This window comes from Acomys minous (genome assembly GCF_964271855.1).
Source record: "Acomys minous genome assembly, chromosome: 12".
Classification (NCBI taxonomy): domain Eukaryota; kingdom Metazoa; phylum Chordata; class Mammalia; order Rodentia; family Muridae; genus Acomys; species Acomys minous.
In genome coordinates this window covers 97,634,866-97,659,998 of record NC_140493.1, presented here as the reverse complement: position 1 = coordinate 97,659,998, position 25,133 = coordinate 97,634,866, and the positions used below count along the sequence as shown (strand labels likewise).

The window sequence follows — 25,133 nt, the reverse complement described above, 5'->3', positions numbered from 1 at the left end:
TGAATTAGGCAGCGGGCAATATTTTGTAAATCATTCCATAAAGCACACAATTAAAATGTGAAGGTGTGAAATGTTTTATATCACACCAAGAAATGCAGAGAAGTCAGGTGTAGAAATGAAGGTCACAAAGGAAGAACAGTAGGCCGGAAGTCGGGCTTCGGAGGGGACAGTGGCCCTTCCTGGTCGTTCTTCACTGTTCCTTTTCCCGGTGGAAAATCCTCGTTCGGTCAGCGCGCTTGACATTGCTGTATGTTTATTTTCTTTTTATTACTCTCTAATCATGTCCAAAGAGCAGATAAGTGATAGGAGGAACTAAGGAGCAGTTTGTAATAATAAGAAAAACACTATTTAAATTCTGTTGGCACAGCAGGGGTGCTTTTAAGTCCCAACTATCCTGAAGTCTGAACGAAGAGGATCACTTGAGCCAAATAATGAGGCTGGCAGAGGCATATTGCAAGACCTCTACTATTTAAAAAAAACAAAACAAAACAAAGCTATTTCAACTGTCTCCATTTTGTGTTATCTTTAAGATGGTTGTATTGTGGATAAGACAGAAAAAGGTCACATATATTTGAAGAATAATATAGAACAAAGATACGTGTTCAAAGAACAATAGAACAAAGGTAGGTGTACACAGGTGAACACTGCCCTAGTATCTTGAATTTTTTTTAATTAAAAGCAATCTAATTTATTAACCAACATGAAAAAGTAGCATTAATACATCAATGTTTTATGAATAGCTATATAATTATACAATTATAGTTTATTAGGCTATTTGTATGGTATAAAATTATGTTAAAATGCAAGGTTGAGAATTATTTATGCAGTATAGTCTCAACTATGTGCATAAAAGTAGAATAGAAAGACCCTACTAGTGAGAGCTACAAAAACAAAATTTAAACCTAGGAACAAGCTGTATGTGTGACACACACACACACACACACAAAGAAAGATATTTACCAAAAGATGTTTTCAAACCCTGAAAAAAAAAATGAAAAGGTATATCATGCCCCCTTATGGGAAGTTCAGTATTGTAAAGATGCCATTTTATGCAAATATTTGTCAAACATAATGTAGTTATAATCAAAATTACAGTAATTAATTAACATAGTTGACATACTAATTCTAAAATTCATCCGTTCCCTGGCTTGTTTCTCTGTTGCTATGATAAACACTGACTGTCTTAGTTAAGGTTTTATTGCTATGAGGAGACACCATGACTATGACAACTCTTATAAAGGAAAACATTTGGTTGGGCCTGGCTTACAGTTCAGAGGTTTATTAGTCCATTATCGTCATGGCGGGAAGCATGGCAGCGTGCAGGCAGACATGGTGCTGGAGAGGGAGATGAGAGTTCTGCCTCTTGGACCAAAGGCAACAGGAGACTGTGTGCCACACTGGACATAGCTTGAGCATAGGAGAGCTCAAAGCCCGCCCCCACAGTGACACACTTCCTCCAACAAGGCCACACCTCCTCCAACAAGGCCACACCTCCCAATAGTGTCACTCCCTATGGGCCAAGCGTTCAAACACAGGAGTATATGGGGCCCATTCCTATGGAAACCACCACACTGGCCAAAAGCAACTTGCAGAAGAAAAGGTTTGTTTGACTTACCGCTTACGGTCCATGTCAAGGGAAGACAAGGTAAAAGCTACTGGCAGGAGCCTGAGGCAGGAACTGAAACAGAGGCCACGGAGGAATGCTGCTTCCTGGCTCACCTCCCATGGCTTGTTCAGCTATTTTTCATATACAACCCAGGCCTGACTGCCCACAGTAAGCTGGGCTCATTTACATCAATCGTTATTTGAGAAAATGCCCACAGCTTAATCTGATGGAGGCAGCTCCTCAATTAGGATGCTTTCCCAGGTATGTGTAGTTTTGTGTTAAGTTGACAAAAACTTTAAAAATCTGGAAAAGTGTAGAATGGTTATGATATTCGTGTATTTATTATCTATTGACAGGGAGGGTTTCAGCACTTAGCACCTCAGAGATTCTCCTGCCTCAACCTCCCAAAAGCTGGGATTACAGGTGTGAAATTGCCACACCCAGATAAGTACAGTTTTTGTTTTTGTTTTTTATAAAAAGTATAGTGCTGGGCCCCTTCCTACCAGATAGGAAAACATTTTACTAGCCAGAGTTAGTGATGTATTCCTATTGTCCCAACACTCAGGAGCTTGAGGCAGGAGGATTTGAGTTTGAGGCCAGCCTCGGTTCTATCCAACCAGATTCTGTCTCAAACCATAAAACAAAATGAAAACGTATTTTAGAGTCACAGTAAAGTGTGGTGCTGGCTCTCAAATAGAAAAAAAAATGAATTAATGAAAGAGATTAGATCATTGTGTGCCGACACGAGTGACAGCATTTCAAGTAGCCAACAACGGATGTTGGGACAATTGTCTTCTACAGCATACTATTCAAAGTAAATTAACTTGGCCTTCCCAGTGTTTGATGTGGGCCAAGGCACGAAGAGTCAGCAGCAAACCTGGTGGGCTGGGACTGGCACATCTGGAGTCAAGCGTGCCGGAGCGGGCAGGGCTGGGGCTGTAGTGGATTCCAGTATGGCAAGAGACTCGTTCTATACAAGGGTATGAGCAGCTGAAACAGTGAGGACGACAAGAGTAGTAGGCCTACACCCCCACCCCTGACCCCACCCCCGACCCCACCCCCGAGAAAGATGTTATAAACAAGGAATGGCAAGCCTCAGATGAATGTGGAATTGCTGACATTATCTATTGTTTTAAAATTATCAGTATTATTAGTATTATCAGTATGCTGGGCTAACAATCAATTAAAACACTGACATATGTTATATTTTAGAATAGCCTTCGTTAACCTGGGGCAGGGCAGATACCAATCCTCTAAACTATTTCCTATAGTGAGGCACGTGTGGGATCCCTGTCTCAATCCCATGCCATCTGTTCCCAATAACTTCTATCAAGCTCCCTCCCATTCACAGTCCCAAATACTTGCTCATGTTCTTCATCTGGGCGGGATTCTCCATCCACGACGGCCATGTGCTTCGCTTCCGTTTAACCCATGGCAGCCTTCCTCTCGTCCCTTCAGGTCTCGCCTCCTCTCGACATTCTTTCCTCTTTTTCCCAGGATTCCTTTCTCTCTTAGCCCCACCTATCTCCTTTGCCCTGCCCAGGTGGGATGGTTTTTTATTAACCAAAAGGTGGGTCACAGAGACAGCAAGCAGTAATTAGCATCAAAATACTTTAGACCATCCCCCCAACAATGATCTCTTTCCTGGTCCTCACGCTTAGGCTGGCTGACTTGGTGTAGGACAGTCCTCTTGCCAAGTGGTATATGCCCTATAGACCTCAGCACTCTGGGGACAGAGGCAGGAGGATCTCTGTAAATTCAAAGTCAGCCTGTCTACATGGTGAAACCCTGACTCAAGAGAAAAGAAAGGAAGAAAGGAAGGGATGGAGAAAGAAAGAGAGAAGAGAACCACTGAAGTACCTAGAGTTCAGCATGGCTTTGTGTCTGGGGCGGGTGCAGGACGTGGGGGTGGGGCCGAGGGGGTTCGGGGAGGGCTTTGTGTATATCATATTTTGTAGAATGAAGGAGAGAAAGAAGAAAGGAAGGGAAAGTGATGAGATGGTACAATAAGGAGTCAAGCTGGATAGGTTATTGTGACTCTTTGTAATTTTGAAATTATTCCAAAACAAGTTCAAAACACTAAATTTCAGGTGGATAAAAATAAAATAGTTTCATCTCTTTTAAAACTTTATTTATTTTTATTTTTATGGGCATTGATGTTTTGCCTGCAAGTATATCTCTGTGAAGGTGTCAGATCTTGGAGTTACAGACACTTGTGAGCTGCCATATGGGTGCTGGGAGTTGAACCCAGGACCTCTGGAAAAGCAGTCAGTGCTCTTAACCTCTGAGCCATAACTGTGGTGCGCCCCCCCCCCCAATAATTTCATCTCTTAAAACCAGTGGTTCTCAGCCTTCCTAATTTTAGGACCCTTTGAAACATTTTCTCATGTCGTAGTGACCCCCAACCATAAAATTATTTCATTGCAGGTTGGAGAGATAATGCAGAGGTTAAGAGCACTGGCTGCTCTTCCAGAGGTCCTGAGTTCAGTTCCCACATGGTGGCTCACAACCATCTGTAATGGAGTCTGATTCCCTCTTCTGGTGTGCATGAATAGGGAACACTTATATACATTTTAAAAATCTTTTAAAATGTGTTTAATTCTGGGCGGTAATGGCGCACGCTTTTAATCCCAGCACTCAGGAGGCAGAGGCAGGTAGATCTCTGTGAGTTCAAGGCCAGCCTGGTCTTCAAAGTGAGTCCAGGACAGCCAAGGCTACGTAGAGAAACCCTGTCTCGAAAATCCAAAAAATAAAATAAAACAAAATAAAAAATTGTTTAGTTGTTGCTTCATAACTAATTTTACTAGTTATAAATCATAATGTAAATATCTGATATGCAGAATGCTTGGCATGCAGCCCCAAGGAGGTTGTGACCCACAGGTTGAGAACCATTGCTTAAAGCTCATTAAAAATATTCTCATATGCCTATATATCAAAATGTATTATGATAATCTTAATAATTCCCAAAATAGAAATATAGGAAATATGCATCAATAGGAAATGGTTAAATACATCTGTACTACAAAATGTTGTACACGCATTAAAAAGAATGCAGTTGATTTATATCTACCAATATGGAAAGATCTCCAAGATACATTGTTACATGGAACAGGAAATACATGTGTTTCCCCACCCCACCCCCCAAAAAAAACCCAGACTGTGATCCCATGTATGTTATTTTAAAAATAACTACTGTGGGGCCAAAGAGATGGCTCACTGGGAAAAGGCCTCATTGACCAGAGTTTAATCCCTGGAACCTACATGGTAGGAGGGAACCAACTCCTGCAGGCCGTCCTTGACTTCTGTTCTGTGCTGCAGCATACATGTAGCCGCGCATGCTTGCACAAATAAAATAACTGCTATGGTGGAGCGCGCGAGTGCGTGTGTGCGTGCGTGGGTGCATGTGTGTGTGCTTATAAACATACAGACCTGTCTGAGAGAACACAGTAAAGGAATAGCTGACTCTGGAGATGCTTCTAAGTTTTCCACAATAGTCATATAATACTTTTATTACCAAAAGAAAAGATCCTAAGTCAGGGAGGGAGAGGCCGGAAAATCCATTTTCAAAGAGTTCTTTTTAGATTGATTACAGTACTTAATGTTGGGAACTGTCTTTAGGTAACTGGAAAATTCCTAGTGCAAACCGCACATATAGGGACTTGGCCTTGCCACGGACTGTGCTCAGGTACACTTTATCATTAACTTAATAGAGAACGAGGCGGCCTGCTGAGCCACTCTCTCCTTACTTGCTGGGCCACAGGCCAGAAGTGAATTCCCTCACAGCTTTCCAAAAGGAGGTCAAACAAGTCCTCTGGGACTCTCAACAGAAAGTTGCCAAAGGCTAAATTTGGCATAGAAGCCCAGGGCTGGTCTGGGATAAACTGTGCCAGCATTTGTCGGCTCTGCTTTCAAGGCCTCGATGGGACTAGGAAGGAGCAGAGAGCTACTTCCAAGAGCAGCTTAGCAGCCCAAGCTGGAGTGAGTCTCGGGCAGAATCTGAAGATGTGAGGCTCCTCGCTGCCTCTGGAGCGCTTCGTTTCCCCTTCCTTCGCTTTCCTCAAACAATCCATCGTGTCAGGCACATATCACTCCAAGTGTCACCCTGCTCAAGATAGAAAAAGAAAGTAGGATTTTTTGTTGTTGTTCATTTTTGTTTTTGTCTTATCCCTCTCTTCCTCCAAACCTCTATTTTATTTATTATTTATTTATTTATTTATTTTAGGTATAAAAAATACCAGCCGATTTTATAATTAAGTGGCTTTTTTGGTCTTCTTTTCTACTATGATTTTTTTTTTTTTTTGGAATTATAACTCACATGTCCTAAAATACATCATTCAAAGTCAATGATTTTGATGATATTCATATTAGTCAGTGATTTTGATCATATTCCCAGGGGTGCAAACATCACGATATGTTTCAGGATGCTTCCATCACTCCCATTTAGCAGACAAGCGCCGATTCTCGTCAACTCTCCTCTGGCCGTTGAGCGTGAGTGAAGTCATTCAGTATACGATGGCTTACTTACTTAACGAGCGGCGGCCTCCTTCACTCTGCCTGATGTTGTTGACGCCCATGCCTGGGGTAGTGTATGTTGTCCTCCTCTTTTGTTTTCTTTCGGTTTTTTAAGTTTTGCTTTGAGACAGGGATTCATGTGGTCTAGATCGACTTAGAACTCTTCATCCTCCTGCCTCCGTCGCCCAAGAGCTTTGATTAGAGATAGGCACCGCCGTCATATCTGGCCCGTGTCAGTACGCCAAGTGGCTGGGCAATGTCCTATCAGACCCTTTTATTTATCTGTGCTGGTTGATAGATATTTGAATTGTCCCCACCTTAGAAATAATATGAACAGTTTCACTGTGAATATTAGTGTACATGTTTTGTGTGAGCATACATTTTTCAATTATTTTGTTATATACCTACAATCAATGGCTTGTGTGGTAGCTTCATATATTTAAGTTTTTGATAAACCTCTGAGCTGTTTTTCAAAGCAGCTGAGCTATTTTAAAATTCCTGCCAGCAATTTATGTCAGTTTCGGTTTCTCTACATCCTCACCAATACTGCTATTTGTCTTTTTATTTTGTTAGTATTTGTGTGTGGGGGGGTGCACCAGGAGGAGTCAAGTCTCCTGGAACTGGGGTTTCAGGTGGTTACGAGCCTCTTGATGAGGTGCTGGGAACTAACTCTGGAGAGCAGGAAGCTCTCTCTTCTCTTCAGCCCCGCCCGCCACCAACCCACGGTTGTCCTTTTTATTGCAGCTGTCCTAGGGAACGTAAAACGGTATTTCATTCTGGCTTTGGATGGCATCTCCATATTGACTAATGACACCGAAACATACCTAGGGCAGTGACATGACTCAGCAAGTAATGGCACTTGCTGCCAAGTCTGTCAATCTGAGCTTCATGTCGCACATGGGGCACATGGTGAAAGGAGACAAATACTCCTGCAGTTGTCCTCTGACTTTCACAAGTGTGCCATGACACTTGTGTACACAGACACACACACACACACAAACACGCACAAACACGAAGTAAACAATTAAATATGGGAAATGTAAACATAGTTTTGAGGCTGCTGAGATGGCTCAGTGGTTAGGAGTGTGTACGGCTCTTACAGAGGGGAGTCAAGTTTGGTTCCCAGCACCCATGTCAGGTGACTTACAAAGCTCCTGTAATTCCAGCTTCTGGGGATCTAACACCTCTGGCCTCTGCGGGACCCGCACTCCACACACGTGGTTTTTAAAAAGTAATAAAAGTCTGAGAAACACATTTTCATATGTTTATTGGATATTTATATGTTTACTCTTTTAATGCTATTGTAAAGGACACTTTTAAAAAGATTGCTTAGTGCTAGTATTTGAAAATAAAATGGTTTAGTATCTTGTATTCAATCTTCCAGCCTTGCTGAACTGGTCAAGCAGCTCAGTAGTTGTTTTTGTTGGTCAACTTGATGAATGTGAAGATTGCTCAGCTCACTGGGACTGGCGCTTAGTTGTGCTGTCCCACCAGACCCTTCCTAATTACTGACGTGGTTCTCGCCAGGAGTGAAGGCTTGGTGCATTCCTTTTGAAAGCCCGCCTGCCTCTGGGCTGCCTTTCTGACCTGTGGCAGGTGTCTCTTCAGCTACTAATCCCACATAACTAAAATCCCAGCTGCCAGTTACCACACAAACTGATGACACTGACTCTCCCAGGAGACAGAGACTACAGTGAATTCCTCATCACTGTCTTCTTAAATCAGATTTTATGCACTCATTCATTTCCTGCAAATTCTTTCATTGGATCTAGGCTGTGTGTTGTTTGGGAGCAGTGTCACTGTATCAAAACTTACCATTATTGTTAACAGGTGCTGTCTTGGCCCCTTCAAGCTGCTGTAGTAAAATACCATAAAGCAAGTGCCTTATAAACAGCTAAGATTCATCTCTCACAGTTCTAGAGGCTGGGAGGTCCCGGATCAAGGCACTAGCTTCCGGGTTCATGATGGCATCATTGCACTGACTTGTCACAAAAGGGCCAGTGAGAGAGTCTGGGGGGATCTTTTATAAGGCCATTAATCCCATTCATGAGGACCCCGGCTTCACAAAGTAACTGCTTCCTAAAGGCCCCAATATAGTAGGTCATGTTTTAAATACATATGCAAATATATCATAGTATCAGAAGGAAATGGCCAGAGGTGGTCCAGGAGCTGTTGTCTACTAAGTCAAAGATTACTTTTGCTATAATTGCTACTACAGAAATGTTACCTTAAATTACTTGCAGCTAACGAAAGTATGCATCTGGCGATAACTCAGTGGCAGAGCACTTATCTGACATACACACCTGAATTTCATCTCCAATATTTTAGTTATTTATTTATTTACTTGGAGGCACGGTTCTTGACATGGTTTCTCTGCATAGCCTTGGCTTTCCTAGACTCACTTTGTAGACCAGGCTGGCCTTGAACTCACAGCGATCCACCTACCTCTGCCTCCCTGAGTGCTGGGATTAAAGGCGTGCGCTACCACACCCAGCTTGGTCTCCAGTACTTCCAAAAAAAAAAATGTGGGGATACATTATAATAACCATCTCCAAAAGACACCATTGTGTGGAAGAGCAAATGACAGCAGTTTGTATTGCATTGATTTTCTAATTCTATTATAAGAAATCAGCACAAAATCTGTGCCTTAAACAACACAAATTTATTTTACTTCTTCAGATTGTAATCTAGTGTAGCCTCACCAGGCTAAATCAGAGTGTCAGGATGGCGTTGCTTCCTGGAGGATTCCTGGCTTACTCAGCTGGTAACATGATTTGACCCTATAGAATTATATAGCTATAGGATAGGCCTCTGTTCCCTGTACTAGCAGCCTCCCTCTAACCCGTAACCCCCATAATTCAAAACCAGCAGCTACGTACCAACACTTTTCATACTGCGTCTCTTCGAGGATGTTTCTGACTTCACAGCTCAGAAGAGCTTTTCACGCTTAAGAATCTTTGTCACGAGATTGGCCCTACCCAGTTCACCTAAGCCGGGAGAGGGTGGAGAACACAGAATGACTGAAAAGAGTAAGGACTTCCTTTTGGCAGTAAAGACGCCTTGTGCTTACACAGTGCTGATGGCTGTGCAGCCATGGATACCCTGAAGCCCACAGACCAGAGTGAAACGATGCATTGAAGATACACAGCGCATTTTAATCTTTTTCATAGAGAAACCATTTTAAAGCATGTTTTAGTTATTTACAGGGCAAGAGGGATGACTCAGCAGTTAAGAGCATTTGTTCTTGCAAAGGACCTAGGTTCGGTTCCCAGCATCCACATAGTGGCTCACAACCAACCATCTAGAACTCCAGTTCTAGGGAAGCCACACCCTTTTCTAACATCCATAATACCAGGTATGCACAGTGCACATACACACATACACACAGGCAAAACACTCATACATGTAAAAATAAATAAATAAATCCAAATACACACACACACACACACACACACACACACACACACACACACAAATTTTAAGCCATCTCTCTAGTCCCTATTTTAACTTTTTTTGTTTGTTTGGTTGGTTGATTGGTTTTTGCTCTAAGACAGGGTTTCTCGCTGGGCGGTGGTGGCACAAACCTTTAATCCCAGCACTCAAAAACAAACACACTTTTATTTCCTTATTCTAGGTTAGCGTTCTCAATTAACTTCCAGATTTACTGTCTGGTCTTCATGTGAGACCCTGTCCCCTCCCTGCCCGTCTTCTCTTCCTCCCACAACATTGCTCTATTTAACACACTGAGTAGTAAACAAGGAAGCTTAGGCCGAGAACGGAGGCACTCGTGCTATTTCCCAAGCCCTTTCCTGAGACTCATCCCTGACCCGTGCTTCTGTCGTCAGGATTTCTGAAATTACTGTTGCCCAGCCCAGCAGCCCAGCAGCAGAAAAACTTACACAGGAGGAGAAAGGGCCAAAGCACATGCTTATTCATAGCAAGATGAGCCAAGAGTGTCAGAGGAATTTGCTGAGTGGCAATGGTGAGGCAAAGAGTGATTTGTTCTTCATGTGAGAGTTTGGTTGTGTTTTTTTCCAGGAAAATGAATGGATTGCAGCCGAGCAGGGGCACTGTGGGCACATAGCAGTTGGTTCGTAAGAGAATGGACGCACAGATGGCCTAGTACGTCTGAATGAGGGCATTTCTGGACTCTTCAGACCCTTGTAGATTACTTAGACAGGGAATAATAGTTCCTGCCCATTGTTATTTGTCTGGCTGGTGACCTGAAGTTGGGGCCAGACTCTTGCTAAAGAATAGGGCTTTAATGGAGCATGCAGATATTTCTTCTTGGAATCGTTGCACTGAATTAATTTTTTTTTTCATGGTGGGAATGCACCTCGAATAATCAAGACACACTGTATTCCAGATCTAATTTCCCAAATGTCAGCATGCAATACATTTCAAAAGTAATTCACTTTGCAATGTGTTTTTCCCATTACACTCATAAGGCAGAAATTATTGCAAATAATAGCCTAGGAAGCTGGGATCATCATTATGTCAGCTAAGGGGGCTGACTGGGCCATTGACAGTAAAGGTTATTTCTACTGCAAAGAGAAAGAGAATTCCACATTATTTCAAAAACAAACCTACTTCATGTCTTCTATCAACTGCATCTCTAGCCTCATGCATTCCGTTGATTCCTCAAGCCTGTCTTTTCGTAGTTGCCCAAACAGGACTTACTAACTTGCCTCTGTGTTTTGGGTGTACTCCTTTGTGCGTAGGAAAAACAAAACCCAGAAGACCCTATGCCCTTTCTCTTCCACATACTCCCTTCTGACCTTCAAAACCAGGCTTTGCCTCACAGATGACTGCGAGGCCTCAGCATGTGTGACGCACACCTGGGATCCCAGCACTCAGGAGTTTAACACAGGAAAAGGATGATTTGGGGGGCCACCCAGGGCCATATAGTAAGACTGGATCCCAAAAACTCCACCACTAAGGTGAGCAAGAGTAAAGAGAGACCTTCTCTAGCCCTCACATCCCAAGTGTGATTTTCTAAAAAGATTTCTCATCGGTTATAGCTTTAGTCTGTACTAAACCACATTTTCTTGTAGCTTCTAAAATGTTCCTTTGGACTCCGTCTCAGGTTGTTTTACGTGTGTATGTTTTAGGCTCCAGTTAGATTTCACACTCTCTGGAGATCTCGAGGGCTGTGCCTTTTATTTCTTTAGCATCCAGGATTAGCACAATGACTCACATTAGAACAGCATAAATGCCACCACACCTGTGGATGTACTTCGACCCACCTCATCCTTTTGACAGTGATACAAAGACAATGTTATTGAACAAGCATCAGATGAATTTCAAAAGGTTAAAGATGAGATGGGAACAGCCAGTCTGTCCCGTGTGGATCTTTCTTCCAAGAACAAGTTAAAGCGTCTTCTTGTCTCCTTTAGTTTTCTTGATGAAATCTCGGGATAAAAATGAATTTAAAAATACCTTTGTGAGATGCCTGCATGCGGAGGAATGAGTGTGTGCAGGAGCTTACAGAAGCTGGAGACTGTCAACCCCTCCCCCCCCCAAGCTGGGCTTTCAGGCGGTTATGGACTACCAGTGTGGTTCCTAGGAGTGCAATATGGTCCTCTGGAAGGTGATAGATACTCCTAACTATTAAGCCATCTCTTCAGCCCCTCGGGGTTAAATATACATAATATATTATGTGTGTTATTTATGATGTATTATGTGTAATATGATACAACTTAATTAGTGGTTGGAAGAGTCTGTGCTAGAAAACATAGCATAGGACAACTTGCTGTTCATTATCAAAATATTCTTCAACAAATTTAATTATTCAATAGACATTTGTTAGAGATATACAACACAGGTCGCTTACAGTAGGTACAAAAAGGATGTCAAAGTTATATTCCAAGAACTAAGACACACAAAGGGAAACACAAATAAAAAAAAAGAGGATAAAATGTTGATCCCCAACAGTGTGGTCCTGAAAGGGTCGGTGAGATGTGAAGCAAAGCGCTGGCCAGTGAAGGGATTATCATGTTAATTTGGCCTCAGATGATGGGTAAAAAAGAGAGCAAGGCGCAGAACAAAACTGTGTGGGCTGCATGTGAGTGGTGATGGTCCAGTTCTTCAAGAGATGTCCTTTTTCTGGGGTTTTTATTATTGCCTGCACTTCTGATCTCCTGGCTGGGATACTTTTCACTTCCATCTAAATAATTTCCTTTATTTCTTTTAGCTAACAATGAATTCTGTGTTTTTGTTTTTATGAAACTGTCGATTTCGCTTTAATTTCTCAAGGTATAGAATTTCCCTGTATTTCACTGGCTATAGAATTATAGATTTGCTATTTCTTTTCTTCCTCCCTCCCTTCCTTCCTTCTTTCCTCCCTTCCTTCCTTCCTTCCTTCCATCCTTCTTCCTTCTTCCCTCCCTTCCTTCCTCCCTCCCTTCCTTCCTTCTTTCCTCCCTTCCTTCCTTCCTTCCTTCCTTCCTTCTTCCTTCTTCCCTCCCTTCCTTCCTCCCTCCCTTCCCTCTTTTCTTTCTTTTTCTGCTCTTTAAAGACACCATCCCAGTATCTCCTGGGTTTTATTGATTTTGTTGAAAAAGTTAGCTGCCAGACTTACTGCTGCTTATTTGAGAACAATGCATCTTTTTTTTTTCCCCTTAGCTCTGAATAATTGTAATGTTTGTCAGTAGGGCTGGGGATGTAGCTCAGATAGGGAGAGCGCTTGTCTGGCGTGCATGAAGCCCTGGGTCCAGTCACCAGCACCACTTGATACACATGGCTGCTTTTGTTAATCCCAGCACTTAGGAAATAGAGGCAAAGGATCAGAAGTTCAAGGCCATCCTTGCCAAGCTAGTGAATTTGAGCCCAGATTGGGCTACATGAAGCCTTGCTTTGAGCAACAACAAAACCCCACAGATATACTTGCATGGTCTAACTAAATGTACTTTTCTTTGTATCTACCCTGTTTCATATTGACTGAGTTGCCTGATGTGGCTTAATGCCTTCTGATAGTTTGGGACATTTTCCTGACTCACGTTTCAGATATGGCTCCTACCTGGTGTGTATGGGTCTATTTTTGGTTTCTTAATTTGATCAAGTGGTCTCTGTGTCCATCCTTTTACCAGTACCACACTGCCACAAACACACTCACTTTCTATTAAACATTGAGGATAAGAAGTATGAATAGTCTTTTCTTTTTTTTTCAAAATTGTCTGAGCTATTCTAGTTCCCTTGTCTTTCCATCTGAATTCTAGAACCAGCTGTCAACATATAAGAAAATAGAATTTTTAAAATTAATTAAGAGGACTAGGCTTTTACTATTTCTAAATTCATAGCATTCCTTCCACTTCTGGTTATGAATCTTTTGTTGAGAGCAGCTATAAAAACCTGATTAAAACACAAACCCATCAGGCTTTTTCAGACATCCGGGAGCAATCAAGACAGCCAGAACTTCAGGATCATAAAAATCTGTAAGACAAGGAGAAGAGCGAGCCTGATTGCAAATGCCCCTAAGTATTTGACAGCTCCTAAACTGCACATGTGCAGAAAAAGCACAGCTACAAAGAGGCCGCACAGAACTGACATGGTCTCACTGTGCTCAGGAGACAGCTTGAAGTTCAGGGCCCATCCGGGAGAAAGGGCTCCAACATGTACACAAGTTTGGGCCTTGGAAGTGAGGGCAGACCCAGCCTATCTCACTGCTGGAAAACAATTAACTCTCCTACTGAGGATAGCATCATGATCCAGGGCTGGGGGGTGGTGTAGCTCTGTCGTGCAGATCCATCTAAGTTGTTCATCCCTTTACCAGAAACCCATCTATCAGATTAGCTTTAGCAAGCACATGATCAAGTGCTTACAGAGGTGCAAGGCTACCAGAACCCACATGCTGCCTGTCAGCATAGAAAGGGTCCATGAGTTGACAGTTTCTTACAAAGTTAGGCATCCATTTAGCCTTTGTGCCAGTGGTCTCTTTTATAGGTAGTTATTCATGACAAACAAAGTCTTATTTTCCACACAAGACCTGCCTGTATCCTGGTGTTTCAGGAAAGTATCTAAAAAAAAAAACAAAACAAAAAAACAAACAAACAAACAAACAAAAATAACACCTAGAAATAACCCAAATGTCTTTCTGGTGAAGGAATAAACAATTGACGGAGGTAACACTGTATAAGGAATATTATCCAGCAATAAAAGGAAAGTGTGGATTTCTCTCGAAGCATGATGTTCAGTGAAGGAAACCAGACTCGAAAGGTTACACTCTGTGTGGTTTGAGTTACATGACACTTTAGAAAACAAAAGTACAGGGACATGAAGTGCACGGTGAGTGCAGTGTCAGGGTTTGCAACGGGACAGTGTCAAAGAGCACAGGGGACTTGGGGGTGAGACTGGAGCTGCCCCGTGCCTCGACTGTAATAATAACAACAGCAATATATGTGTTTGTGAAAATTCAGAATTTTACAATAAAGAGGTTTGCTTATAAATTTTTGACAAGATGAATAAAAATAATGAAAAGCTTGACTTTCATTATTTCCCTTGTCTTTTAAAAAAACTTTTTTTGGGGGCAGGGGGTTTCGAGACAGGGTTTCTCTGTGTAGCCTTGGCTGTCCTGGACTCTCACTGTAGACAAAACTGGCCTCAAACTCACAGAGATCCGCCTGCCTCTGCCTCCTGGGTGCTGGGAATAAAGGCGTGTGCCACCATTGCCTAGAAAAAACAAAAACAAAAAAACTCCTTTCTAATGTAAAAATAAATATATATACAATCATATAAGATGTGGGGTTAGATGAATATTTGTAAGGCAAATATCCTTGAAATTCTGTTAAGGTCCAGAAATGGAACTTCTTCGGGGCTAGAGAGATGGCTCTGTGGTCATAGCACTGGCTGTTCTTCCAGAGGACCTGAGTTCAATTTCCAGCACCCACATGACAGCTCACAACCATCTATAACCCCGGTTCCAAAGGAACCGAATGCTTTCTTCTTCCCTTCTCCAACACCAGACATGTACATGGCTCACAGACACACATTCAGACAAAATACCCAAACATATAAAACAATGAAATCAAACATTTTTTTAAGGCATGGAACTTGAGGTATGGGGAAGCAGCTCAGTCTTTAAGTGTGTGCTAAGCATGGACAAAAGCCTCTGTCCACAGGAAGGGAGATAGATGGGCCTCGCCTCCCACTGTAGAATTCCTTTTTATGGGTCTACTTTGCATCACAAGCCCCTGGCCTCCCATCAGTAACCACGATTCTGACTTTACAGTAGTCACCCAAGGTTGCTGTCACTCAGACATGCCTCCCTAAACACACACCTCTTGTCCCTTAAAACAAGCAAAATTTTGTTCTCACGCCTCATTTTAAGCTAAATATTCTCCTCTGTTCTTTCCCTTTTCTTACAGCGAATAAGGTCCAAGGTCTGAATTTTCCTATTTGCATGCTAGTGGGGAAGTTTAACATGCTCCTCTTTTCTTTAACTCTCCTGAAATTCGGCTGCTGCATCCAAGACTAGATAGGACTCAGGTTCTATCTGTTTGCAAGGTCCTTCCAAAATAGAGTGCAGTGTTGTTTGGTATCTCCCTTATGGTGATGTTGCCAAGGGATTAATTTCTGACAATATAAAGAAAGCATATGGTATCTGATTATATTTTTGTGTTCATGTTACCTGAGTTTAGGAGAACAGGTCTCAGCCATGGTAGCCCCAACAGGTAATTCCTGACCGTTTATCTCCAGTATGCCCATTAAAGAGACAAGTAGTAGTGAAAACCAGAGAAAGACTTATTTACTATGGACACATTGAGAAAAGTAACAAAGAGGCCCACTGACACCCCACTCCTAGTCTGTTTGTGGAGTACTGACATGACAGTCAAGTTTAAATAGAGGGCCAGTAATATGCACGTTTAGGCAGTCCTGGACCAGGGTGATGCCACGCTTAATTGGCTGATATTTCAGATTGGGTCTGTCTTGCAAGGTGACCTGGTCAGTTGTCAGGATCACAGGAAATCTCTTCCTGTGAGGCAAGTTCTCTCTCTGTCTGGTACCAAGGCATCAGTCTTTTTCTTCCTCCAACATGAGATTCCCAGGGGAATTTTAATTAGGGGTGGACCATTTTTTCAATAGGCTGGTAGCTGAAGGGATGATTACAAGTGTCCCCATGGTGTCTCTGTAGAACCTGGTGGCTGGAATGAGAATGCACCCCCCCTCCAGGCTCATATATCCCCAGTTGGTGGAAAAATAAGACAGAACTTTGTTCCAAGAGTGGGGTATTCATGTAACAAGCCTGACTATGCTGTTCTTTGCAGGAATATGGTAGACTTTGTATGTTGGAAGTATGTAATTTGCTTTTTTGATTTTACAGTGTTGCAATTAAAACATTGCCTTGAGCCAGGTGTGGTGGCACACACCTGTAATCCCAGCACTAGGGAGACAGAGGCAGGCGGATCTCTGTGAGTTTGAGGCCAGCCTGCTCTACAAAGCAAGCCCAGGACAGCCAAGGCTACACAGAGAAACCCTGTCTCAGAAAACCACACACAAAACAGACAAACAAACAACAAACTAACAAAAACATTGCTTTAAGTCTCACAAGAAACTTTGAACTTTGAATTTTTAAATAGTGTTGACATTGAAAGACTATAGGGACTTTTAAAGTTAAAAGTAAATGTATTTTGCTTTATAATATGTCCACAAGTCAGTGGGGGCTAGGGAGTAGAACGTGGGGCTTTGAATGAGAATACTTGCCCCCCCCCCCAGTTGGTGGAACTATTGGGGAAGAAGCAGGAGGTGTGGCCTTGTTGAGGAGGTATGCCACAGGAGGCAGGCTTTGAGGTTTCAAAAGATTCACCCCTTTCCCAGTGATTTCTCTATGCCTCCTGGTTGCAAATCAAGACGGGAACTCCCGGCTGGCCGTCCCTCACGCCGTGCCTCTGCTCCCCCATCATGTATTCCAACCCTCCGAAACGCTAAGCCCAATTAAGTGATTTCTTTTATAAGGTGCCTTGATCATGCTGTTTTGTTTTGTCACAGCAATAGAAAAAACAAAACAACAACAACAAAAAAACTAAGATTCTGACAGTGATCTCACCAGCAGCTGTTGATGCTTAACTTATCTTCATCCTTTAGAGTTGCAAGATGTCAATATTCTATCTTTTCTTAGCTTTTTTTTTTTTTCTGGTGGGAAACATTATAAGGAGACATTTCTTATCTCTTTCACTTGGTTACACAGCAGGGCCTTTCATCTGGAGAAGGTAGAATAAATACAGTTTTTGTCCTTTGTCTGCCAGACTTCAGAATGGCAACTTAGTTCCCTAACATCTCCTAAAGGTAAGCGTTTTCCTTTTTAGAAATTTCATACTTCATGTGTTTAAACATGTATTTGAGAGCTGGGGAGATGGCACAGTTGGTAAAGTGCCTGTCACAAAAGGTCCTGAGTTCAGATCCCTAGATGTATGTAGAAGCCTGCTTCAGCGGCATAGGCCCACAGCGCCAGTGCCGGGGATGGGGACAGAAACAGGAGGACTACTGGAGCTCATTGGCCATTTAGTCTAGCCCAGTCAATAAACTCTGGGTTCAGTAAGACCTTTTCTCAAAAAATAAGGTGAACAGTGATAGGAAGGAAAAAAAAAAAAGACCGTATCGTGAGTTACACACACACACACACATACACGTACACACACACACTTGAGTGAACACATGCATTTATACCCACATAAACCTATGCACACATATAAATAAATAAACATAACTTTGATTTATTGAAATTTTTATTATTTATTGAAATCCAGATAGTTCAATCTTCCTTGATTTGATCCCTCTGCACTTCTGACAGAAAACTGGTAATTTTTGATATGGTTCCTGCTATCTAGTTTTGACAATAGGTACGTTTAGTGTACTTCCTTCCCCAGCCATTTCTTCAGGATGTCGTATATCTTTTAATGGGAAATAGTAGATAGGGATCACATTGCGGGTCTTAGGGATGTTTGCTGCTGCTGGCTTGTGCATTATTTTCAATGTCTCCTTGTAGTTTTCAGTAGACAGAATAGACAACATTTGCAATACACAGAAAAAGGAAATGCACACGTGCATCAATATCTCTAAAGATCAAATTCCTCATGAATTTATATTGATACTTCCTAGTCAAACCTGTTCTCTGTATCAGGATCTTTGTGTCAGTGTCTATCACTCTCACAAATCTTTGTGTCTTTTTGTATTTATGAACATTTAAAACATTTTATCTTTTTCGCCTAATCCTCTTTGGGTACGACTGTTGAATTTATTTGCACTTATTTTCTTTCTGGCTTAGTCATTTCTTAAATTATTTTGGCTTTATTTCTAATTATTTCCTGAGTTCTGTATCTTTGTTTCTGAGTTTCTTATTCGTATTCTGATATTTCATATTGCATATTATTTTCTTAATGTCTTTTATCTCATTGAAAATAATAGGCTACAGTTTTAATCTGTTCTCTGAGTACTTTTTCTGGAATGATCTTACTGCCTGTGGGGTTGTTATTCATCTCTTTGTTCCCCATTTTTTTAGAGTAAAAATGATATGACCTTAATATTTCTGTTTTTCCTTTTAATGTGATATTGCTTTTCTCAAGCTTTTGTTTTAAAGTAGCATGCCAGTCAGAAAATTGTTTGCCATCGTACCGTCTCTGTTGGTTTGGGGAAATGTTAAGAACAAGGCTATTTGCTTCAGGGTGTGTCGCCATTTTGCTATGCAACTTTTCTTTCCTTCATCTTTTGTGCACATCCTATTTAGTCCTTATTTCCCTCCAGGCTATTTTTCTTCAACATGAGGCCTCTGTTCTCCAAGGCCCTGGGAGGTTGTCTTTGCAAGTTCACGGGAGCTCTGCTGCTCCAGCCTCTTAGCCCCCATGATTGGCCACACCTTGTTTCGGCTGTTCTTGGGTTGGCCTGGTCCCTTTGATTGAGGGCTGTTGGCTGTTTTCAGGCCCATTGAATGCAGCTTCCTTATCTTTCTCCTAGACACCAACATCACGCAGGTCTTGTGGCTGTTGGCTATTTATCCCCACCCACTTGCATTTTAGCATTTGTGGAGACGTCTTGTTGCTTAGTATTCTTATTTGAATGTGTTCACTGGAATTCATATGTTGGATATTTAATCTTCAGAGTCCTATGTTAATAAAAATTGGGACTTGGGCCTTTGGGAGGCACTTAGGCATAGATAAAGTCATAAGGGCAGGTTCCTCTTGATTCTGCGTTAGCAACTTTATAAGGAAGAGACTTGACTTGGCTTACTTCCTGTATCACTTATGTGATCCAACGAATCCAACATATTATGATTCATTAAGAAAGCCCTTATGGGCAGGCGAGCTGGCTCAGAGGTTAAGAGCACTGCCTGCTCTTCCGAAGGTCCTGAGTTCAATTCCTAGCAACCACATGGTGGATCACAACCGTCTATAATGAGATCTGGTACCCTCTTCTAGCGGCAGGCCCACATGCAGGCAGGATGCTGTAAACATAATAAATAAATAAATCTTAAAAAAAAAAAAAAGAAGAAGAAGAAAGAAAGCCCTTACTCGGGCTGGAGAGGTGGCTTAGATGTTAAGAGCACAGGTTGCTCTTCTAAAGGTCCTGAGTTCAATTCCCAGCAACTACATGGTGGCTCACAACCATCTGTAATGAGATCTGGTGCCCTCTTCTGGCCTGCACGAGTTACATGGTGGTAGAACACTATATATATAATAAACAAATACCTCTTTCTTTCCTTCTTCCTTCCTTTCTTTCTTTTTTTCAGAGTTGAGAACGAAACCCAGGGCCTTGCACTTGCTAGGCAAGCATTCTACTACTGAGCTAAATCCCCAACCCCAAATAAATAAATCTTTAAAAAAAGAAAAAGCCTTCAATCAGCTGGTGCCATGCTCTTGAACTTCCTTGCCTCCAGACCATGAGACTAACCTGTGGTATTCAGTGATGGCAACAGAAAATAGGTGAAGACACATTGGTTACAAATGTTATTCATGGGTTTTTAGTTTCCCTCTACAGTTATTTTCCATATTTTTACATAAGGATTTAGAGAGGATGAAAAACTATGCTGTTGATGCTGTCATCTTCCCAGAATCCTCTCCCAAGTTATTTCAATTATAAGTGTATCCTGTATTATAGTCCCTTTGGGAGGTTGCTCATAACTTATGAGTGTTGACATATTGCTTCTATTTGGGCCTAGGAAGGTTAAGAACTTTAAATCTCAGCTGTTTGTGATGTCACAATTAATGACCAAACATAAGAGAACTAAAATAGGAACCTAGTGTGATTTTTTAAAATTGAATTTAATTACAGTAGAATCATCTCTGAGGATTTGGGGGTTATTTTTAACAATAAATGAAAGAAACCAGGGTATTTATATTCTCAGAATTAACACAGTGCCACTTTCTTTATGGAGTACAGATGTGTAAATTACTCATATACAAATTTCATAGGATATAGTCACATACATTGCTGCAAATCTACTCTTGTCAGGATTTGTTAGAACTGGCACAAAGAGGAGAAGCAGGCTTTTCAGTAGCAGGCAGATGATTGGTAGAGCCAATGTGCTCTACAAGAAGCCAGCACCAACCTTCTGACTAGAGGAAGTCTCAAGTGCCCATCCTAATGCAGCCTGTTTAAGCTCAGGCAATTGTTGGCAATTAATAGCATCAGGAGGAAATAGGTCTTGCTGTCTAATTTTTCTACCAGATGACAAGGTGTGGTACCAGCAGAACAGAGCAAACAGAAGCAATGCTTAGGCATGACATCAAAACTAAATAGATGGATGGATGGATGGATGGATGGATGGATAATAGAGCTGTGGTAGCTAGGAAACAGCAGCATAGAGAGCACATTGAAGAGGAATAGTTGAGGAGCCAGGGGCAACTCTGGGGCCATGTTATAATGCTATGCAAGTGGCATTACACATGGTTGCCATAGCTACAGAACCACACAAGCTATAGACACACAAGCCCTATGGACCCACCCACCCTGCTGCTACTGCCTTCCACATCTGCCCCTGTGAGTTTTCTACGGCGTCACTGTAAGGGGGGAAAGGCCATATGGCTTAGATCAAAATATTGTTTTCACTTCTAAAAATCAGAATACCAGAGATTCAGAGCAGCAGGGGAAAAAAAACATAGAAAAACACTTGTTTCCCAGGGGTTAAAGGAGGAAAGATCAGTGACCCTGGAATGCACACCTGGGTGTCTACTCTCCAGTTCCTTTCTGCCTTTCCCTTGCCACACAGATCCTGCCTCTCTGCCTTGCCCACATCCTGCCTCAACAGCAGCACACAGGAGACTTGTAACATTGTTCACAGCGATACATGCTGTTCAAGGGGGAGCTTTGATACTTTAAGTTTCTCTGGTTCCACCCTGTAGGATACACTACCCTAGAGGACATACTTTTGAATGTCACTGCCAGATTTAAGTCAAAACTGGATGAGTTAAAAACAAACAAAATTAGCCGGGCAGTGGGAGGAGTGATGGGGGAGGGGGGATGGCACGCCTTTAATCCCAGCACTCGGGAGACAGGGGCAGGCGGATCACTGTGAGTTCGAGGCCAGCCTGGTCTCCAAAGTGAGTCCAGGACAGTCAAGGCTACACAGAGAAACCCTATCTCAAAAAACCAAAAAGAAAAAAAAAGAAAAGAAAAAAGGAAAAAGAGAAAAGAAGAAAGAAAAAGAAAAAAGAAACCAAACAAACCAAACACCAACAAAACCAAACAAAGTCAGCCATCAGATAGAGGATGGGGAGTAGGAAGTACACAGAGGAGCAAAGATGTGAGGTCCCTGCGGCAGCAGCCTGTGCTGATTGGACAAGGGGAAATAAAAAAAAAAAAAACAAGATGGAGAGGCACCCAGAGGAGAACCACATTCCCCATGGCCTACTCTTTTTGGAGGACTGGCTTGTACTTTGTCAACTAGGGGACTTGTTTCTTCATATCTTTGTGTTATGCTGTGAATAAAATAACGTAAGGGTTTGCTGGCTCTATTTTAGAGATTTCTGACAAGGTGAAGCCTCCAGACCCTTTATGCATACTTTTTTTTTTTTTGCTAACATCACAAAAGTGTCTGAAGTGTCAAAGATGATACAATACAGAGGAAAAATGGCTTTGCCATCCATATCAGTGTCCTAGGACTGCTAAAACAACATGCCAAAAGCTCAGCGGCTTATGACAATGGACATGTATTGTCTCACAGGTCTGAAGGTTGGAAGTCCAAAATCAGAGTCCCTGAGAATTTATTATCAGACTTCCCTTGCTTTTCCCAGCTTCTCCTGTTTACCAGGGACCTTTGTGTTTCTTTCTTTCTTTCTTTCTTTCTTTCTTTCTTTCTTTCTTTCTTTCGGTTTTTAGACAGGGTTTCTCTATGTGGCCTTGGCTGTCCTGGACTCACTTTGTAGACCAGGCTGGCCTCTAACTCACAGAAGATCCACCTGCCTCTGCCTCCCAAGTGCTGGGATTAAAAGCGTGCGCCACCAGGCCCGGCTCAAAGCTTTGTTTCTTGTCTTCTAAGTGCATCACTCCAGTTGTCCATCATCACAGCACTGGCCCTGTGTCCACATCTCTTCACAATGTTCTTTTCACAGGGACACCAGTCATATTATATTAGGGCCTAGCCCTAATTGGTTGTGACCTTGTTTTTATTAGCTACATCTGCAATTCCCCTATTTCCAAATATGGTCACATTCTGAGGTACCAAAGGGGCAAGACTTCGACATCTCATGTTGGTGACGACACTTCAGCCCTTAGCGTCATTCGTCTCTCCACTTTTGGATCCAAGCTCAGGCACTGATCTGCTGTGCGGTGCTAGGTGAATCTTCAGCCTCTCTGAGCCGAGGTTCCCTCCTCTATGAAGTGAGCTATGGAAGGGAGGAGTTACGACATGTTTCTCACAGAGGTGTGGCCACATGATAAGCAGAAAGGGAAGAAAGACAGGAGCATGCTTGGTGGAGAGTGGCAGAGCGGCCCTCTGTAGACTCACTTTTTTGGGGGTCGGGGGAGCACTTCCGACCTAGTGAGTTAATAATACTAAGATACGAAGGGAAACGCATCAGGCTGTGTGGCCAGAGGCAAGTGAACAGATCTCTCCTCATTCATGGGTCTCGTCTCAGGGTTCTGGCCCCTTTGGGGGTGGAATGACACTTTCATAGAGTTCCTCTAAGACCTTCAGAAGCCACCGATATTTATACTATGATTCGTAACAGGAGCAAAGTGCTATGTTATAAGTAGCAGCCAAACAATTTTATGGCCAGGTGTGGTGGCGCACACCTTTAATCCCAGCACTCAGGGGGGCAGAGTCAGACGGATCGCTGTGAGTTCGAGGCCAACCTAGTCTACAAAGCAAGTCCAGGATAGCCAAAGCCACACAAAGAAACCTTGTCTTGAAAACACCCCCCCCCAAATTATGGTTGGGGGTCCCCACAACATGAGAAGCTGTGTTGTTAAAGGGCCTCAGCATTAGCTGCTCTGTGTGACACTTCAGTCATCCCCTGCCTTTGCTCTAGGCTGCTTCATAAGAGTCCCTGCCATGCAAGGAGCCGTGTGTGCTCTCAGGTGCTCACTGCGTAGTATTCTTAGGAGGTTTCGAAGAGCTTACTACAGATATTCTGTTCTGTCATTCACGCACTCACTCATTCGTTCAACCAATATATATGTTGGACAATTGAGGAAAAAAGAACAAAATAGCTGGGCATAGAGGCGCACATCTTTAATCCCAGAACTCAGGAGGCAGAGGCAGGCGGATTGCTGTGAGTTCGAGACCAGCCTGGTCTACAAATTGAGTCAAGGACAGCCAAGGCTACACAGAGAGAAACCCTGTCTCAAACAAAAACAAAAACAAAACAAGATGTTTTTTCCTGCACCTTTGGGTTTCAATCACACATTGTGAGGCCTTCCTTGAGTCTATGTAGGGCCCTGTGTCCTCATTCTCACCACAGAGATCCACCTGCCTCTGGTGTGCTCGCTCTCTCTCTCTCTCTCTCTCTCTCTCTCTCTCTCTCTCTCTCTCTCTCTCTCTGTCTCTCTCTCTCTCTTATTTTTAAAAATTTTTTAAAATTCTTCTCTCATATATTACATCCTGACCACAGTTTTCCCTCCTCCCCCACTTCTCCTCCATCTGCACACCTCCCCTCTCCCCTAGATCCAACCTCCTGCCCTCAGAGAAGAGTAGGCCTCTCAGGAACATCAACCAGCATAACAAGCTGCGATAAGACCAGGCACCTACGATCACATCAAAGCTGGACAAGGCAACCCAGTGAAAGGAAAAGGGTCCCACAAGAAGGCAAAAGTGTCAGGGGCAGCCCCCTCTCCCACTGTCAGGATTTCCACCAAGCTACTCAGCATGGCATATATGCAGAGGACCTAGGTCAGACCCGGGCAGGCTCCCTGCTCTCTGCAAATTCTCCTAAGTCCCATTCAGTTGATTCTGTGGGACACGTTCTCCTGGTGTGCCCCTGACCCTGGCTCCTCCGATCCTCCCTTCCCCTCCTCCACACAACTCACAGAACCTAATGTTTGGCTGTGGGACTCTGCACCTGCTCCCATCAGTTGCTAGATGAGGTGCCTCTGGTCTCTTTAATGAGGTTTCTGCAGGCAGGTCAACCAGTAGGTCGAAGGTTTTGTTCAGCCCTCCTTTTTTAATTCTGGAGAATCTTTATTCATGAGCTCTTTGAGCGATGTCTCCCATGTTGGCTTGCCATTTTATCTATAGGGTCAGATGGGATCAAAATGGGCTTCCTGCAGAAGGAACAGCTCCAGGATGAAGCAAGGTTCACTCCTCACATCTGCTCTGTTTGCTGTTGACTCGTGGTCCGTACACCAGAAAGTCTGTATTCTAAGAGCCAGTGAGCTGGACAGCCACAACTGTTGCCCTGGCAAAAGTGGGGAGAGGAGTATGATGAGTCGTGCACTGAATCTTAAATATTCTTCCCAGAACCACCATCCACACGCATTGGCTAAAGGTGACCACGCTTACTTCTAAGCAGCACAGTGGTATGGTTACCCCGCGTGTTCAAAGGGAGAACAGAAACTATCTAGAAGTCACATAATGACTTACTCTGCCTTA

The 25,133-nt window shown here is 42.8% G+C and overlaps 1 protein-coding gene across 10 annotated transcripts in view; it reads left to right on the top strand.

The window, feature by feature from the left end:
• The window catches only part of LOC311578616 (uncharacterized protein), a gene marked incomplete at its 5' end in the record, with an annotated part of 123,957 nt that overhangs the window by 10,594 nt on the left and 88,230 nt on the right, over window positions 1-25,133 (top strand). For 3 of the 10 annotated variants that reach the window (XR_014772907.1, XM_084748582.1, XM_084748586.1), the window contains one exon: window positions 24,780-25,026. The exons of 4 other annotated variants lie outside the window; for them this stretch is intronic. Coding sequence is in view for 1 of the 6 variants with exons in the window: in XM_084748582.1 (XP_084604708.1) it covers window positions 24,780-24,831 (52 nt within the window). Of the gene's footprint in view, window positions 1-530; window positions 624-16,930; window positions 16,996-24,779; window positions 25,027-25,133 lie in introns of those variants that run through there. 3 more of the 10 variants (XR_014772906.1, XR_014772908.1, XM_084748588.1) reach the window with 2 other exon arrangements.